This window comes from Xenia sp. Carnegie-2017, unplaced genomic scaffold (genome assembly GCF_021976095.1).
Source record: "Xenia sp. Carnegie-2017 unplaced genomic scaffold, XeniaSp_v1 HiC_scaffold_25, whole genome shotgun sequence".
NCBI lineage: Eukaryota > Metazoa > Cnidaria > Anthozoa > Malacalcyonacea > Xeniidae > Xenia > Xenia sp. Carnegie-2017.
The window spans coordinates 3,813,316-3,831,008 of record NW_025813488.1 but is presented as its reverse complement, the minus strand read 5'-3'; the positions used below and the strand labels follow the sequence as shown (position 1 = coordinate 3,831,008).

Genomic DNA, 17,693 nt, shown 5'->3' with positions numbered 1-17,693 from the left:
TTCCTGAATCCCAATTAAAATCCACTATGAAAAACCCAGAGAAACTTTCTTAACTTTCTGAAGTTTTTCTCAAATTTCTTTCCAATTTCTGTGATTAGAAATAAATTTAAATGTTTTTTGTATTAGTGAATTAAATATGGAAAGCAATGCAAAATCAGAAGAATGCCAAGAAACGAATAATTCTGCTCAAGACAAGAAAGTACATAACGAAGCCGATGATTTTTCATTAAATAAAGATTTGAACTGTCCTTATTCAAATACGGTGAAAGAAAGCATAACTGTAGAGACGTCAAAGTCACCAGATTCTGAAAAAAATGCCTCGCTTTTAGTTAAATCTAGGGAGACAATTTTAAGCAATTCGAATGCAGATTGTGGGGAGAAATTGGATCCTACAGGACCTGTTGGTGAAGCATATAAAAATGAAAATGAAAATGAAATGACATCTGTCGCAAATTCAAACATAGATAAAATAGTGCAAGAGAAAGATTCAGAGTTGGATTCTATTAAAACAACAGATTTTTCTTCCAAAAAAAATGATGAAAATGAACTTGGTAACACAACATCAAATTCTATTAGAACCAACATTGAAAGTTCAAACAGCTGCCTAAATCAACAAGATAATAATGAAAACAGCAATGCTAGTCCATATTTTATCAAATGGATCCTTTGGAAAGGAATTAGAACTGCAATTGTTACCCAAAATGATAATGGACCATGTCCATTACTAGCAATAATCAATATTCTTTTACTCAGAAGAGTGTTATGTTTTCCATCAAAACAGGAAATGGTTACAACACAGGAACTAATGGATTATCTTGGTGATGTTTTTCTTGAAGAAATTCCCAAGGTGTTTTAATTATCTTATCATTATGATAATGCAATAGTTAAGATGATGTTTCTGGATGTGTATGAAATGTTGTAATTTTAAATAATATTCATTATCTTCTAGAACATGAATGAAGCTGCTCAAAGAAATTTTGAGCAAAATATGCAAGATGCGTTAAGCATTTTACCAAAACTTACAACTGGCCTTGATGTTAATGTTAAATTCACTGGGTGAGATTAAATGGTTATTTATTAGTTTTCTATCTTTACTGTAACTTATACTTTTGTCATTTGTTTACTTAAGGGTTAACGAATTTGAATTCACCCCGGAATGTGTCATATTTGATTTGTTGAATATTCATCTTTATCATGGTTGGTTACTTGATCCTCAAAATATTGAGTTCAGGAAAGCTATAGGAAATCTGAGCTATAATCAACTTGTTGAGAAAATTGTTGCCAGCAAAGAAACAGACGATAACAGCCAGCTGTCATTAGAAGGTTTGTTTCTTTATATGAAACTCATCTTAAAAACTATGTATTGAAGTTTTGGTGTTGGAACTTTAAAAAAATGTTACGATAATACCTAATTATTTAATAATAACCTCATACTTATATATTTTTTTGCAGGGTATTTAGCAGAATCATTTTTGGATCAAACAGCTAATCAACTTACATGTCATGGGGTTTGTGAATTAAATGCCAAAATGAAAGATGATGAATTATGTGTCTTCTTCAGAAATAATCATTTCAATACATTATACAAATACAAGGTGATTAGAAAACTGATCTTAGATAATTAGATTTATAACATAAATTGATGAATGAAGAACAGAGAACAAGAACTGTCTTCACACTACCTAAAATATAAACCAAGATAACGTGTGTCACTGTAGGTAGTGATGAATGAACAACAGAGAACAAGAACAGTCTTTACACTACCTAAAATATAAACTAAGATAACGTGTGTCACTGTAGGTAGTGATGAATGAAGAACAGAGAACAAGAACAGTCTTTACACTACCTAAAATATAAACTAAGATAACATGTGTCATATAAAATATTTCCAAAACTTTTTCAGGGCGAATTATTTGTTCTATTGACTGACCATGGTTTCTTAACAGAAGAGAAAATAGTTTGGCAAATTTTATGCAATGTTGATGGCGACGGAATATTTGTCGATGACAATTTTAAAAAGACAAACCTACGCAGTGATGAGAATGCTTCTGTCACCAGAGAAACACTTTCACAAGAAGATGAAGAGTAAGGATGAAATCAAATAGAAGATAATCCTTTATCTGTAAAAAAACATAATTTGTAAAGTTACATATTCAGTAGAAAATAAGTTTTTAATTTTTCTTAGTTTCCTTTATGATTCCATTATCTTTCATTTATTTAGTCTTATGCTTGCTTTGTCGTTATCAAAAGAGCAACAAATAATGCAAACTCAATCAAACGTCCAACTAGAACCAGGAGAAAATAGACAACCTTCTGAAGAAATCAATGTGGATTTTTATTCTTCAAATGTTGCACTCAGAGAACAAGAAGTTTACGAGTAAGACAAAAAATGTTTTTCCTTCACTCGAACTATTGCAAAATGGCAGCTATTTTTTTCATCTTTTGCAGTAGACAATACGCCATTGAGCTACAAGAAGAGGAAAATCGACAAACAACATTAAGACAAAGAGAACAACAGCAACATTTGCCGGCGAGAAGAGCAGATCGTCGTCAAACATCTTCACCTTTAACCCCTCATGTAAATGATGTTAATGTTGGAAGACAAAATCGATCAGTGAGTTAAAGTTATACAGGATTAAAAATAACAGAACACATAGACTGAACTAACTATATTTATTGAGCGTTGTGCCTAGTGCATGTATCAATGGCGTTTGTACAACTATTCATAATGTAGTGGAAGGATTTTTCTTATTTCAATACAATTAATTTCAATTTTAGAACTGTGTCATCATTTAACGAAGTCATGGACTGAAATTAACATTGTGATGGATTTTGAAAACCGAACAAACTACCAATAAAAGAAAGCAAAGCCAAAATTGGAAGTGCTAGTGTTAGTGTAGTTTTACTGTATAGTTTAGCGTCAAATAACAGAAGCTGAATTAATGCAAAAATAATCATATTTAATACTATGAAAATATTCAATGTGTTTACAATAAGAAAAATTTTCACATAATAAAATAATCCGAACACGACTATCTATGTTATAATTTTCATCTTTATGATCATTTTAAACTGCAATACAAAAGACTGTTGACGGTAATTAAAACATTGGTCAAATCATTGGTTCAAATTTTGTCAATATATACTGTTCTAGAAACTGTTGAAGGTAGTTTTACCTTTATCAAATTAGAATTTCACGTTCTCATTGTTTCGTCAAATGCCTTCACAAAATAATTTTTTGTTTATCCTCTCGCAAAAAAGAATATGATAAAATCGATTTGCCACAATTTTTTTTACAATCAACTTCGTCGTAGTGATCTTTTGTCATTTACCTATATGTGTCAATACCTAAAAATTGATTATCAAAAATTAAGTTATTTAGTTGAAGTAGAGATCTAAGGAGACACTCGTTCATAATTCTTTTTAGAAGACAAGGAGTTTTCAAAAGCATTCTTTTCAATTGGTAGGGGATCCTCTGTAACATATTCCGGTGTTTTATTGCCATTTTCCAAAGTTTTCGCGGCCGATTCCTTTTTCTTTTTATAATTTATAGCCAAAAAAACATACAAAACAAAGTTGAGAAACATTAAAACAGCAAGCAGAAAAAAATAGTTTTCCAATTTGCCTTTGTTGATGTCCGTCTCACTTGGAAACCATTTGTTTTTTCCGTTACTACTTCCTGTAATTGCATTGATAATAAGAACAAGAACTGCGCCAAACATTGTACCAAGTCCTGTAGAGAAAAGATAAACTCCCATCACAACACCTTGTAGAGATTTTGGAGCTTCAGTAAAAGCCAATTCTAAACCTGAAACAAATTTAGAAGATCATCGTAGTTAAGTAAAATTTGTTGAATGTAGAAGAACTTGAATAATGAAGCTGCATTAACAATCAATGGATTCTTAATCTGTGATACTGATGGTGCTAAAAAATCAACGAAGTTGATCTCATTATAAATATGTAATAGTGAAGACAGTACGTAAGAAATCATTAATTTAATGTTATTTTTTATCTTAAAGTTTTAAATCGTCCATACCTGAAATACTTGAAAACACTTCACTCAGACCAATCAAAAAATATTGAGGCACTTGATAAAATATGCTGGCATCAGAGACATTTAACGGCTTATCTTCACCATGTCTTTCTTGTGGTATACAACAATGATCCTTACGATACACTTCTATCCCCCCAGCACACGCCATACTAGCAGTGGCTATCAACATGCCAATACCGATGCGTTGTAATTGACTGAGATGGATATTGAAATAACCCAAAAGTGGATAGACAATTTTCTCCATAACAGGTATAATTAATAAAACACCAAGAGTATCAAGAAGAGAGAGACAGGCGACTGGAATTTGTAACCGACCAAGTTTAATATCCATGTACTTTCCTTGAAAGACCATTGAGGTGCTCATCTACGGAAAAAGTATAAAACAAAAGAAATATCATAATCATAGCCGTATTTTTGCTTTCTAAATAAACGCTGATAATTTGGAAATGAGGAAATTAAAGTCTTGTTTTCTCAATAGAAAACGTATGTTTATAAAGACAAATTTTATGGTCATGTGATTTCCAGGCAAAAAACGTGAGACATCAATGACTTTACACAATAACGTTTATCATTGATTAAATTTTTATTGAATGTCCTTAGAAGAATACATTGATGATCATTCATCTTACTTGTATAAAATCTGTGAATTACACTAAATTTACACAAACCTGTGCATACACCATCCAATAAACGATAAAAGACGCGAAAATCGGCAACAATCTGTACACTTTTTTCACATCTTCAACTTCCCAACTGCTGTAAGAACCACCAAAACACATTTTTGCTCGGTCCAACCAATGATTTACAAAAGAACTCGACAGAGATGGCCTCCGAGATCGTTTAATCGCCTCTCGTACTATTTTAAAGGTTGTAGTAAGAACGCTACCAGTTGGAGGACGAATAATGTATCTTTTTCGCCCCAAAAGAAAAACCAGGATGGAAAGAAGAAGCGTTACCACTGGAATCAAATATCCAAAAAAGTAGGAAAAATCTTGTTGGACATATACAACTAGCGTAAAAGCGATAAGTGCTCCAATATTTATAAACCAATAAAACCAGTTGAAGAACGCTACAAAAGGTAATAAAAAATGCTGATTTTTGTAGAAATAAAGTGCATGACACTGACAAACGTTATCTTAGTTTATATTTTAGGTAGTGTAAAGACTGTTTTCGTTCTCTGTTGTTCATTCATCATTACCTACACTGACACACGTTATGTTAGTTTATATTTTAGGTAGTGTAAAGACTGTTTTTGTTCTCTGTTGTTCATTCATCATTACCTCATTACCTACACTGACACATGTTATCTTAGTTTATATTTTAGGTAGTGTAAAGACTGTTTTCGTTCTCTGTTGTTCATTCATCACTACCTACACTGACACACGTTATCTTAGTTTATATTTTAGGTAGTGTAAAGACTGTTCTTGTTCTCTGTTGTTCATTCATCACTACCTACACTGACACATGTTATCTTAGTTTATATTTTAGACAGTGTAAAATTTGTTCTTGTTCTCTGTTGTTCATTTATCACTACCTACACTGACACATGTTATCTTAGTTTATATTTTAGGTAGTGTAAAGACTGTTTTCGTTCTCTGTTGTTCATTCATCACTACCTACACTGACACACGTTATCTTAGTTTATATTTTAGGTAGTGTAAAGACTGTTTTCGTTCTCTGTTGTTCATTCATCACTATCATTTCTTAATAAGACAAAAACGAAATCTTTCCTTCAATGTTTTACACAAGTGAATACTATTCAGATTAATTCTGCCTATCTGTTTAACGTTCATACCTTGAATAGCCGAAGGACCAAGACTTGATAGTTGTTCTGCACCAAAAGGTGATACATTTGATTTAATTCCTCCAGTTCCAATTGAAACGAGTATTAAACCAGTAAGATACACAGTTATTTTAAATACTTTATTGGTTGTAAAACTACTTGCAGCCCAATTGCTGTGTTCAGGTTTGCTATAAGTTATAGATCCCAACGGAAGCAAAATAGATCCAATCAAATATACAACACCAGCACCAAGTATTGTTGCAAACTTTCCTGCTTTGGAATCTGCATACCAACCACCAATAATTGGAGTTAGATAACAAAGACCTAGTACGAAATGAAATAAAGTATCATAATCATTATGTAAACGGTTTCTATAACAAGTTACAACAGTACCTTGAAATACATAGGACAAAATGGCCGCTTCCGAGGAAGAAAATTGCAAGTGGTTGCCATTCAAAGCAAACAAGACAAGATTTGCATTGATGCCATAAAATGTCAACCTCTCACAAAGCTCCATGATAAGAATACATAAGACTGGAACCGTAAAAATGGATGGTTTGGACGGTTTTATGTCAACAATATCGTTTATCGCTGGTGAATCATTATCTTGAAGTAGTGGTGATGTTTCTGAAGATCTCGATTTTTCTGATGAATTATCCATCTTAAAACAAAAAAGTAAAACCAATTAAATATAATTTCAAGAAAAATTTCAAATTAGTTTACTATTCACAGGAGCACATAATGCACTATACAGCCATTGTATAAATTATACCTTTGCAAGAAGATAAACAAGACTGAAAATTTATTAATTTGTTAGTAGTTTAAGTTATCTTTTTTGCGTTGTTTATGAACACAAAATAATATCTTCTATACCTCAGGAACGGCCTGCGACCTATGGTTAATGCAAAAGCTATCAAATGTTAATTGATGTTAAATTTGAAACATCACAACAAAATCACAAGGTGTGCTGACTAACTCGTGACACAAATTAAAAAAAAATACAATAACAATTTTTTCTCGTTCCGTTTATCTTTCAAATACGTCTTCACGTAACTTGTCCAACAAAAAGACATGGATTTCTTTTAAGAATAAAGCAAGATATTGCCATTTAGATTTAAAAATGTAGTCATATATGATGTTAAGATAGTCGATAAACGGAAGTTATTACATCAAGTAAATGCGATCTTCATATTTATGAACGTCACATGTAAATATTCAGGATTTAAGTAATTTTTAAGGATTATGTTTCATTCCATAACACGTAAATTGGTGACGGGTTTTAGCTCGTTTTATAAAACAATTTATTGATTTTATTGGTCATTTTTGTTTTGGAATTCTGAAGCATGAGCCTGGAATTTCAAGTATGAATGTTAGAAATCACGAGACACAAGTATAGCGTGATAATTCGTTGAATATTGACAACTTAGTGGTAAGAACAGACACAGATGTGGCAATAATAAAAATATAATATTTATCATTCGTTGTCGTTAATTTTGACGTGAATGAAAAACTACTTCGAATTTAAAGAATAATGAAAAACAAATATTAATAAAACTAACAAACTTCTATTAGAAATATTTTGCATCATTTTCAAAATTCATTTTGACCAATGTAAACTGTGTAATTGGCTTTTCAATCGACATAATTTACGTGTTCAAAGTAGTTCAAATAGGACAGGGGGGTTAGGCCGCACCTGTGCTCCTCTCGGTGGGTATTTCCCCATCTTTCTTCCTCTCAGTGGGTATGGCCCCCTCCCTTCCCTGCACTCGGCGGTTTCCCGTTTCCCTCGTTAGACTAGCAGCTAAATATAACACCACGTGCTTTTAAGTAGACTTTCCAATTTTTTACAACATTTGAAAATTATCAAATTTGACATGATTATCACACCATATAAGATTTTTCGATAGACAATGGCGGATGTATTCATACAAAATGCAATATGAGTTAAATTACTAAAATCCACTAGTCAAAGTGTTCAAAGGAACATCATAACAGTGAAACCTAGACTAAAACAAAACGAACAAATTGAAACAAAAAACCTTCAATTAATGAGAAAAAAACAACTTACAGCACATTGTACACAAGATTGACTGCTTTCTACATTACCAATGGCTTGGGGATTTTAAGTTACGTATTCCGGTGTTTTATCATTATTTTCCATCGTTTTCGCGGCCAATTCCTTTTTCTTGTTATAATTTAAGGCAAAAAAAACATACAAAACAAAGTTGAGAAACATTAAGACAGCAAGCAGAAAAAAATAGTTTTCCAATTTGCCTTTGTTGATGTTCGTCTTACTTGGAAACCATTTGTCTTTTTCGTTACTACTTCCTGTAATTGCATTGATAATAAGAACAAGAACTGCGCCGAACATTACACCAAGTCCTGTAGAGAAAAGATAAACTCCCATCACAACACCTTGTAGAGATTTTGGAGCTTCAGTAAAAGCCAATTCTAAACCTGAAACAAATTTAGAAGATCATCGTAGTTAAGTAAAATTTGTTGAATGTGGAAGAACTTGAATAATGAAGCTGCATTAACAATCAATGGACTCTTAATCTGTGATACTGATGGTACTAAAAAATCAACGAAGTTGATCTCCTTATAAATATGTAATAGTGAAGACAGTACGTAAGAAATCATTAATTTAATGTTATTTTTTATCTTAAAGTTTTAAATCGTCCATACCTGAAATACTTGAAAACACTTCACTCAGACCAATCAAAAAATATTGAGGCACTTGATAAAATATGCTGGCATCAGAGACATTTAACGGCTTATCTTCACCATGTCTTTCTTGTGGTATACAACAATGATCCTTACGATACACTTCTATCCCCCCAGCACACGCCATACTAGCAGTGGCTATCAACATGCCAATACCGATGCGTTGTAATTGACTGAGATGGATATTGAAATAACCCAAAAGTGGATAGACAACTTTATCCATAACAGGTATAATTAATAAAACAGATACTGTGTTAACAAGACACAGATACGCGATGGGAATTTCAAACTGACCAAGTTTTATATCCATATACTTTGCTTGAAAAACCATCGTTGAACTTATCTACAGCAAAGATAAAATATCATTTTAACTTCAATTACTTCTTCACCATTGCTTGGTAAAATCAAAACCATGCAGCATTTGGGTTTTTGCATTGGATGTTTCGATCACAAGATTTAAAAAGCACGTAAACTCGTTTTTCAAATGTTTCGTTAAGTTAGTTTCGTCTCCCAAACTCTAGTAACTAATGTTTACTTCAATGGTAGCGTACTCGTCAAAATTTCATGACATATATGAATGGTTGTATGCATATTGCCCATTAAGATTTGAAACTAGTTACTTTTGCTGTAAAATGCTCTAAAAAACACTGCCCGTTGGTCTTTGCAACTACATAGCTACATATAAAGAGCAAATTCCAAGTCTTAACTGTTCAAAAACAAGAATTATGAATAAAGGAATAAGGAAACAGGTATGAGTTAAATTTAATACAGAAACCTGTGAAAACACCATCCAATATACGATAAAAGACGCGAAAATCGGCAACAATCTGTACACTGTTTTCACATCTTCAACTTCCCAACTGCTGTAAGATCCACCAAAACACATTTTTGCTCGGTCCAACCAATGATTTACAAAAGAACTCGACAGAGATGGCCTCAGAGATCGTTTAATCGCCTCTCGTACTATTTTAAAGGTTGTAGTAAGAACGCTACCCGTTGGAGGACGAATAATGTATCTTTTTCGCCCCAAAAGAAAAACCAGGATGGAAAGAAGAAGCGTCACCACCGGAATCAAGTATCCAAAAAAATAGGAAATATCTTGTTGGACATATGAAGCAACAGCTATCGCAAGCATTGCTCCAAAGGTTACAATCCAATAAAACCAGTTGAAAAAAGCTATGAAAGTAAACATAAAACAAATTACATTAACGAAACACGATTTGTTCTTCTCTTTTCACTCATCCAACAAACACAAACAACTTATATGGTAAAATTTGAATTTTAGGTAGTGTAAAAACTGTTTTCGTCCTCTGTTGTCATTCATCACTACCTACACTGACACACGTTATCTTAGTTTATATTTTAGGTAGTGTAAAGACTGTTCTTGTTCTCTGTTGTTCATTCATCACTACCTACATTGACACACGTTATCTTAGTTTATATTTTAGGTAGTGTAAAGACTGTCCTTGTTCTCTGTTGTTCATTCATCACTACCTACACTGACACACGTTATCTTAGTTTATATTTTAGGTAGTGTAAAGACTGTTCTTGTTCTCTGTTGTTCATTCATCACTACCTACATTGACACACGTTATCTTAGATTATATTTTAGGTAGTGTAAAGATTGTTTTTGTTCTCTGTTGTTCATTCATCACTACCTACACTGACACATAATATCTTAGATTATATTTTAGGTAGTGTAAAGACTGTTCTTGTTCTCTGTTGTTCATTCATCACTACCTACACTGACACACGTTATCTTAGATTATATTTTAGGTAGTGTAAAGACTGTTCTTGTTCTCTGTTGTTCATTCATCACTACCTACATTGACACACGTTATCTTAGATTATATTTTAGGTAGTGTAAAGATTGTTTTGTTCTCTGTTGTTCATTCATCACTACCTACACTGACACATGTTATCTTAGTTTAAATTTTAGGTAGTGTAAAAACTGTTTTCGTTCTCTGTTGTCATTCATCATTACCTACACTGACACACGTTATCTTAGTTTATATTTTAGGTAGTGTAAAGACTGTTTTCGTTCTCTGTTGTTCATTCATCACTATCTACACTGACACACGTTATCTTAGTTTATATTTTAGGTAGTGTAAAACTGTTTTCGTTCTCTATTGTTCATTCATCACTACCTACACTGACACACGTTATCTTAGTTTATATTTTAGGTAGTGTAAAGACTGTTCTTGTTCTCTGTTGTTCATTCATCACTACCTACATTGACACACGTTATCTTAGTTTATATTTTAGGTAGTGTAAAGACTGTCCTTGTTCTCTGTTGTTCATTCATCACTACCTACACTGACACACGTTATCTTAGTTTATATTTTAGGTAGTGTAAAGACTGTTCTTGTTCTCTGTTGTTCATTCATCACTACCTACACTGACACACGTTATCTTAGTTTATATTTTAGGTAGTGTAAAGATGTTTTGTTCTCTGTTGTTCATTCATCACTACCTACACTGACACATGTTATCTTAGTTTATATTTTAGGTAGTGTAAAGACTGTTCTTGTTCTCTGTTGTTCATTCATCACTACCTACACTGACACACGTTATCTTAGATTATATTTTAGGTAGTGTAAAGACTGTTCTTGTTCTCTGTTGTTCATTCATCACTACCTACATTGACACACGTTATCTTAGATTATATTTTAGGTAGTGTAAAGATTGTTTTTGTTCTCTGTTGTTCATTCATCACTACCTACACTGACACATGTTATCTTAGTTTAAATTTTAGGTAGTGTAAAAACTGTTTTCGTTCTCTGTTGTCATTCATCATTACCTACACTGACACACGTTATCTTAGTTTATATTTTAGGTAGTGTAAAGACTGTTTTCGTTCTCAGTTGTTCATTCATCACTATCTACACTGACACACGTTATCTTAGTTTATATTTTAGGTAGTGCAAAAACTGTTTTCGTTCTCTATTGTTCATTCATCACTACCTACACTGACACACGTTATCTTAGTTTATATTTTAGATAGTGTAAAGATTGTTTTTGTTCTCTGTTGTTCATTCATCACTACCTACACTGACACACGTTATCTTAGTTTATATTTTAGGTAGTGTAAAGACTGTCCTTGTTCTCTGTTGTTCATTCATCACTACCTACACTGACACACGTTATCTTAGTTTATATTTTAGGTAGTGTAAAGACTGTTCTTGTTCTCTGTTGTTCATTCATCACTACCTACATTGACACGTTATCTTAGATTATATTTTAGGTAGTGTAAAGATTGTTTTTGTTCTCTGTTGTTCATTCATCACTACCTACACTGACACATGTTATCTTAGTTTATATTTTAGGTAGTGTAAAGACTGTTCTTGTTCTCTGTTGTTCATTCATCACTACCTACATTGACACACGTTATCTTAGATTATATTTTAGGTAGTGTAAAGATTGTTTTGTTCTCTGTTGTTCATTCATCACTACCTACACTGACACATGTTATCTTAGTTTAATTTTTAGGTAGTGTAAAACTGTTTTCGTTCTCTGTTGTCATTCATCATTACCTACACTGACACACGTTATCTTAGTTTATATTTTAGGTAGTGTAAAGACTGTTTTCGTTCTCAGTTGTTCATTCATCACTATCTACACTGACACACGTTATCTTAGTTTATATTTTAGGTAGTGCAAAAACTGTTTTCGTTCTCTATTGTTCATTCATCACTACCTACACTGACACACGTTATCTTAGTTTATATTTTAGATAGTATAAAGACTGTTCTCATTCCCAGTTGTTCATTCATCTCCACACAAGTGCTTCTTACATGCACATTTCATCTTAATGATAGTTTACATGAAGAATGTTACATGAACGAGTAATATCTGCTCAACTTTCGTACCTTGAATAGCCGAAGAACCAAGACTTGACAGTTGTTCTGCACCAAAAGGTGATACATTTGATTTAATTCCTCCAGTTCCAATTGAAACGAGTATTAAACCAATAAGATACACAGTTCTTTTAAATACTTTATTGGTTGTAAATTTACTTGCAGCCCAATTGCTGTGTTCAGTTTCAGAGTTGTTATAAGTTATTGATCCCAACGGAAGCAAAATAGATCCAATCAAATATATGACACCAGCACCAAGTATTGTTGCAAACTTTCCTGCTTTGGAATCTGCATACCAACCACCAATAATTGGAGTTAGATAACAAAGACCTAGTGGATGAAGCATACAAGAATTAAGAAAATTAATTACAAACAGTATATGCACAAACTACATAAAGTAATTGAAATTTTCACACGTTATCTTTTTTTATGAACTATTTCATAAAAACTTGAAGAACCCAACAGAAACTTTGCAATTATAAATTAGTGTTTTTTTAATTAAAAAACAAATCTGATGTCTTTCAATGAAACTTAACCAGAGTATGACAATTTTATATGTAGCCAAAGTGCATATATTTATTTAGAGAGTTTGAAGAAAATATTTTTGATTAACGTATATATTTTGCAATTCAAAGGTATAATATGAAATTTTAATGTAATCTTCTTATGACTAAACACAAAACATACATAAACTGAAAACAACTAAACAGTCAAAATTGTTTACCTGTAAATACTGTCGCAATAATAATTGCTACTTCAGAGCTGAAGTCTAAATGGTTGACGTCAGTAGAAAAAAGAAAAAGATTTGCATTGATGGCATAAAACGTCAACCTCTCACAAAGCTCCATGATAAGAATACATATGACAGGAATCGTAAAAATGGATGGTTTCGACGGTTTTATGTCAACAATATCGTTTATCGTTGGTGAATCTTTATCTTGAAGTAGTGGGAATCTTTCTAAAGATCTCGATTTTTCTGATGAATTATCCATGCTAGATAAAATGAAGAAAAAAAATTCAAGAACAATTAATTATCAAAAATGTACAAGCTTTTCCTAATTTCAAGAGATTTGAATTAAGAGAAATAAATATTTGAGCCAATTTACTCATTGCATACGGTATTTATAGATTGAATTTCGACAAGCGTTTTAGCTGAACGTGAAAAGTCTAAAACTCCCATAACCCACAGGTAAGTAAAAACTATAGTATCAGGGTGCACTAACGTGACGAACTAAGGTCTTCAGATGGCAGTCAATTAATTTGCCAAACACTGAAAGTCGTGGAACCAAAATATAATTCCAGAGATGATGTACTTTGTCCTCTGACACTCATATAAAGAAACAAGGGTTATACAAAATATTCATTGAATAGCTTGTTTCATGCACAACAATATATTTATCCAATCACGAAGCGATTGTTACATTAAATGTCCAAATCATACTTTTGTAAAGCGACCACAAGTTCGGCAGAGTACTGTATAAATATAGCAGCTATCTTTGTATAGACCTCAGTAAATGTAGAAAGCTTGAGATCTTGAAATTTCAATCAAATCATATGAGCGATATACTGCTGCGATTCAAGTACAGACTTGAATCGCAGCAGTATATGTTCACCGTATTTTCAAAGTTTTCCTGTCTGTTCTTGAACTTTGTGAAAGCTTTGGGATCAAACGACAGTAATTAAATAAAATCACGAGATATACACAATTTGCAATTATGTATACACGTGAATTGACCATGCCAATAAAGTAAATATAATTTATACAAAAACTTATATATATTTGAATCCAATTTGAATCATGCATGATTCAAATACATATGCTGCAGTTTTTGAATAAATTCTATTTGGTTTTCCAATACTTCCCAAGACTGTTCTAATAAATCTGAAACAAATCATTTATTTATTGAATCTTTGGGAAAACTACACCAAGAAAAACATTGTGCATTAAGATTTTGAAAATAATCGACATTCACAAGGGGCAGTTTTTAATTTATATTGTGGTTATTCTTGAACGACTATTTGACTATTTCGTAATCAATGTTTTAGAGTGGATTGGAAAAAGTTTATAACAAGAGTTATACATCTTCAAAATAATTAGCGCCTGTTACAACCGTCCTATTTCATGACAAATGCTTGCCACATAGCACAAAGCATGCACACAAGTAAGGTTTAATTCATTGCGATGAAGATAAATTGTTTATACAGTTGAAGTTGAGCTGCATGATAGCATGAACATTGCAAGAACATTGAAACGCTGATGAATATTTTAACTCTTTTCCAAAATCAAATTCTTTTCATAATGCAAAATTTTTTCCCTAAGTTTATAGAGGGTACCGTTGTTAATTGTTATCAATGTCATATACAACAATACTTTTTATTTACGTTGTATAATAAGACTGGAAGGTTTACAAGTCTGCTTAATTGAGCATTGGAGTCATACGGTTTGTTTGAACTTTGTAGTGTCGTTATATTTGATAAATTTGTGTATGTATATAGCGAACATCTGTCTCCATTATAGACAGTTCATTGATTAGGGAAGGAATATTGAAAATAACGAGCATTACAGAGACAAATGTCATAGAGAAGAAAAGAAAATTAATGGAAAATTAATCATTCATTGTACAAGATTGTTAGCGATTTAAACCCAACAGCGAATTGATGGACTTAAATACAGTCAAATATCTCAATCACAATGCATTTAATTAATATATGAATTATCCTAGAGCTTTTGGTTGATAATAATTTTAATATTTAATAAGTCGTCGTAAGATATAAAAAGTTTGAAACAGAACATTATCGAGGAAAAATTTGAACATCGTCAATAGTTTTAATGGTAAGTAACAAGCATTGAATTGATAGCAATACCTAAGATATGTATAAAGATAAAATAGATTTACTTATAACTTTCATAGAAATACTGATAAAGTGATTTAATATAAATAAAGTTCACAATTTTAAATTCTTTGTTCATGGGTACATTAAATTATTATAAATAAGATAAAAGCCCCAGACTCCAGTCACTAAAACTATCCATTTTAAAACCATTTAAAATAGATTGAGATTTGAGATACTCAAACATAACACATATTAATTCTTGTTTATTTCAGAATTCAAGATCTTTGAAATAAAGCTGACATAAAATGGCCAGACTGCTTCTCTTTGCAACCCTTTTACTCGTGATAATAGCTGACGTGGCGACAAAATGTGACATAGGATTCTTTTGTGATGAGAATGAAGACAAACGTGACAACTGGACAAAACGTGCAGAAAAAACACAGGAAAAGATCCAAAGCAAAAAACCAAAGATGGAACTCACAAGGCAGAAATTCCTCTTAAAATTTCTGGAAAACGCTCACAAATTTTTAGAAAAAAATGTTGTCAGTGACAATTAATATTCTAACACAGACATCAAAGTTCAATGACTGAAGAAAATTCTCTTGTGCAAATAAAATATATTGAAGCAAATTGTCACGTTAATGATTATATTTTTTATTTCTTAAAAACGTCAGTGGAAATGACATAAAAAGACCAAAATGAAGATTATCATTCTTTATTCACGAATACTAACAACACAGACAAACTTCACTTACTTCAGGTAATAAAGATGATCTAATAAACGACCGAGCGGTTTAATAAATGAGAGGGATTTGACAGAGATAGCTATTTATATTATTTTCATGACCTTAGTTTGAATAAATGAAAACAAAACTTGTACTAAATATATCGTTTCTTAACCCAACCAACAATCAACAATAACAAAGATGTTACAATCACGATAAACGATGGAGGTGTTTATTAGAGATGGAGGTGTATATTAGAGATGGAGGGTTTATTAGTGAGAGACGTTTAATACTTATGTTCCAAGATTGGATCACTTACGGTAGTGTTAAGACTGTTCTCATTCTCCGTTGTTCATTCATCACTACCTACACTGACACACGTTATCTCAGTTTATATTTTAGATAGTGTAAAGACTGTTCTTGTTCTCTGTTGTTCATTCATCACTACCTACACTGACACATGTTATCTTAGTTTATATTTTAGGTAGTGTAAAGACTGTTTTCGTTCTCTGTTGTTCATTCATCACTATCATTTCTTAATAAGACAAAAACGAAATCTTTCCTTCAATGTTTTACACAAGTGAATACTATTCAGATTAATTCTGCCTATCTGTTCAACATTCATACCTTGAATAGCCGAAGGACCAAGACTTGATAGTTGTTCTGCACCAAAAGGTGATACATTTGATTTAATTCCTCCAGTTCCAATTGAAACGAGTATTAAACCAATAAGATACACAGTTATTTTAAATACTTTATTGGTTGTAAAACTACTTGCAGCCCAATTGCTGTGTTCAGGTTTGCTATAAGTTATAGATCCCAAAGGAAGCAAAATAGATCCAATCAAATATACAACACCAGCACCAAGTATTGTTGCAAACTTTCCTGCTTTGGAATCTGCATACCAACCACCAATAATTGGAGTTAGATAACAAAGACCTATTGTACGAAATGAAATAAAGTATCATAATCATTATGTAAACGGTTTCTATAACAAGTTACAACAGTACCTTGAAATACATAGGACAAAATGGCCGCTTCCGAGGAAGAAAATTGCAAGTGGTTGCATTCAAAGCAAACAAGACAAGATTTGCATTGATGCCATAAAATGTCAACCTCTCACAAAGCTCCATGATAAGAATACATAAGACTGGAATCGTAAAAATGGATGGTTTGGACGGTTTTATGTCAACAATATCGTTTATCGTTGGTGAATCATTATCTTGAAGTAGTGGTGATGTTTCCGAAGATTTCGATTTTTCTGATGAATTATCCATCTTAAAACAAAAAAGTAAAACCATTTAAATATAATTTCAAGAAAAATTTCAAATTAGTTTACTATTCACAGGAGCACATAATGCACTATACAGCCATTATATAAATTATACCTTTGCAAGAAGATAAACAAGACTGAAAATTTATTAATTTGTTAGTAGTTTAAGTTATCTTTTTTGCGTTGTTTATGAACACAAAATAATATCTTCTATACCTCAGGAACGGCCTGCGACCTATGGTTAATGCAAAAGCTATCAAATGTTAATTGATGTTAAATTTGAAACATCACAACAAAATCACAAGGTGTGCTGACTAACTCGTGACACAAATTAAAAAAAAATACAATAACAATTTTTCTCGTTCCGTTTATCTTTCAAATACGTCTTCACGTAACTTGTCCAACAAAAAGACATGGATTTCTTTTAAGAATAAAGCAAGAT

At 32.0% G+C, this 17,693-nt stretch overlaps 2 protein-coding genes and 1 long non-coding RNA gene across 10 annotated transcripts; 2 read left to right on the top strand and 1 right to left on the bottom strand.

Annotated features, from left to right (window-relative positions):
• The first annotated feature begins 5 nt into the window (after nt 1-5).
• Nucleotides 6-3,130, top strand: LOC124452599 (ubiquitin carboxyl-terminal hydrolase MINDY-1-like). The gene is made up of 8 exons (XM_047003183.1): nt 6-847; nt 950-1,056; nt 1,130-1,323; nt 1,453-1,595; nt 1,904-2,085; nt 2,222-2,377; nt 2,449-2,614; nt 2,779-3,130. Exons 1-8 carry the CDS (start codon nt 137-139, stop codon nt 2,794-2,796), a joined length of 1,677 nt encoding a protein of 558 aa, XP_046859139.1. The 5' UTR covers nt 6-136; the 3' UTR covers nt 2,797-3,130.
• LOC124452596 (solute carrier family 15 member 4-like) lies at nt 2,660-17,045 on the bottom strand. Of its 8 annotated transcripts, XM_047003174.1 has the most exons (8): nt 16,989-17,045; nt 16,606-16,917; nt 13,143-13,411; nt 12,578-12,748; nt 5,850-5,996; nt 4,723-5,123; nt 4,037-4,418; nt 3,038-3,808 (listed from the first exon to the last, which is right to left on the bottom strand). In XM_047003174.1, exons 3-8 carry the CDS (start codon nt 13,408-13,410, stop codon nt 3,396-3,398), a joined length of 1,782 nt encoding a protein of 593 aa, XP_046859130.1. In that variant the 5' UTR covers nt 13,411; nt 16,606-16,917; nt 16,989-17,045; the 3' UTR covers nt 3,038-3,395. The 8 variants fall into 8 exon arrangements, 7 of the variants coding, with proteins under 7 accessions (XP_046859135.1, XP_046859134.1, XP_046859133.1 ...); XM_047003176.1 differs by lacking the exons at nt 16,606-16,917; nt 16,989-17,045 and adding an exon at nt 13,860-13,910; XM_047003175.1 differs by lacking the exons at nt 16,606-16,917; nt 16,989-17,045 and adding an exon at nt 13,642-13,705.
• LOC124452617 lies at nt 15,175-15,883 on the top strand. Its single transcript, XR_006950814.1, has 2 exons — nt 15,175-15,251; nt 15,526-15,883. It is a non-coding gene; the product is annotated as an uncharacterized LOC124452617 (long non-coding RNA).
• Nucleotides 17,046-17,693: the final 648 nt, after the last annotated feature.

Excerpts from the sequence above, each read along its gene's own strand:
- LOC124452596 (XM_047003174.1), bottom strand. The coding sequence starts at position 13,410 with ATGGATAATTCATCAGAAAAATCGAGATCTTTAGAAAGATTCCCACTA. Across the intron at positions 12,749-13,142 it reads TATTGCGACAGTATTTACAG|GTCTTTGTTATCTAACTCCA; the intron begins GTAAACAATTTT and ends TTCATCCACTAG. Across the intron at positions 5,124-5,849 it reads TGGTCCTTCGGCTATTCAAG|CGTTCTTCAACTGGTTTTAT; the intron begins GTATGAACGTTA and ends TACCTTTTGTAG.
- LOC124452599 (XM_047003183.1), top strand. The coding sequence starts at position 137 with ATGGAAAGCAATGCAAAATCAGAAGAATGCCAAGAAACGAATAATTCT. Across the intron at positions 1,324-1,452 it reads CAGCCAGCTGTCATTAGAAG|GGTATTTAGCAGAATCATTT; the intron begins GTTTGTTTCTTT and ends ATTTTTTTGCAG. Across the intron at positions 2,378-2,448 it reads AGAGAACAAGAAGTTTACGA|TAGACAATACGCCATTGAGC; the intron begins GTAAGACAAAAA and ends CATCTTTTGCAG.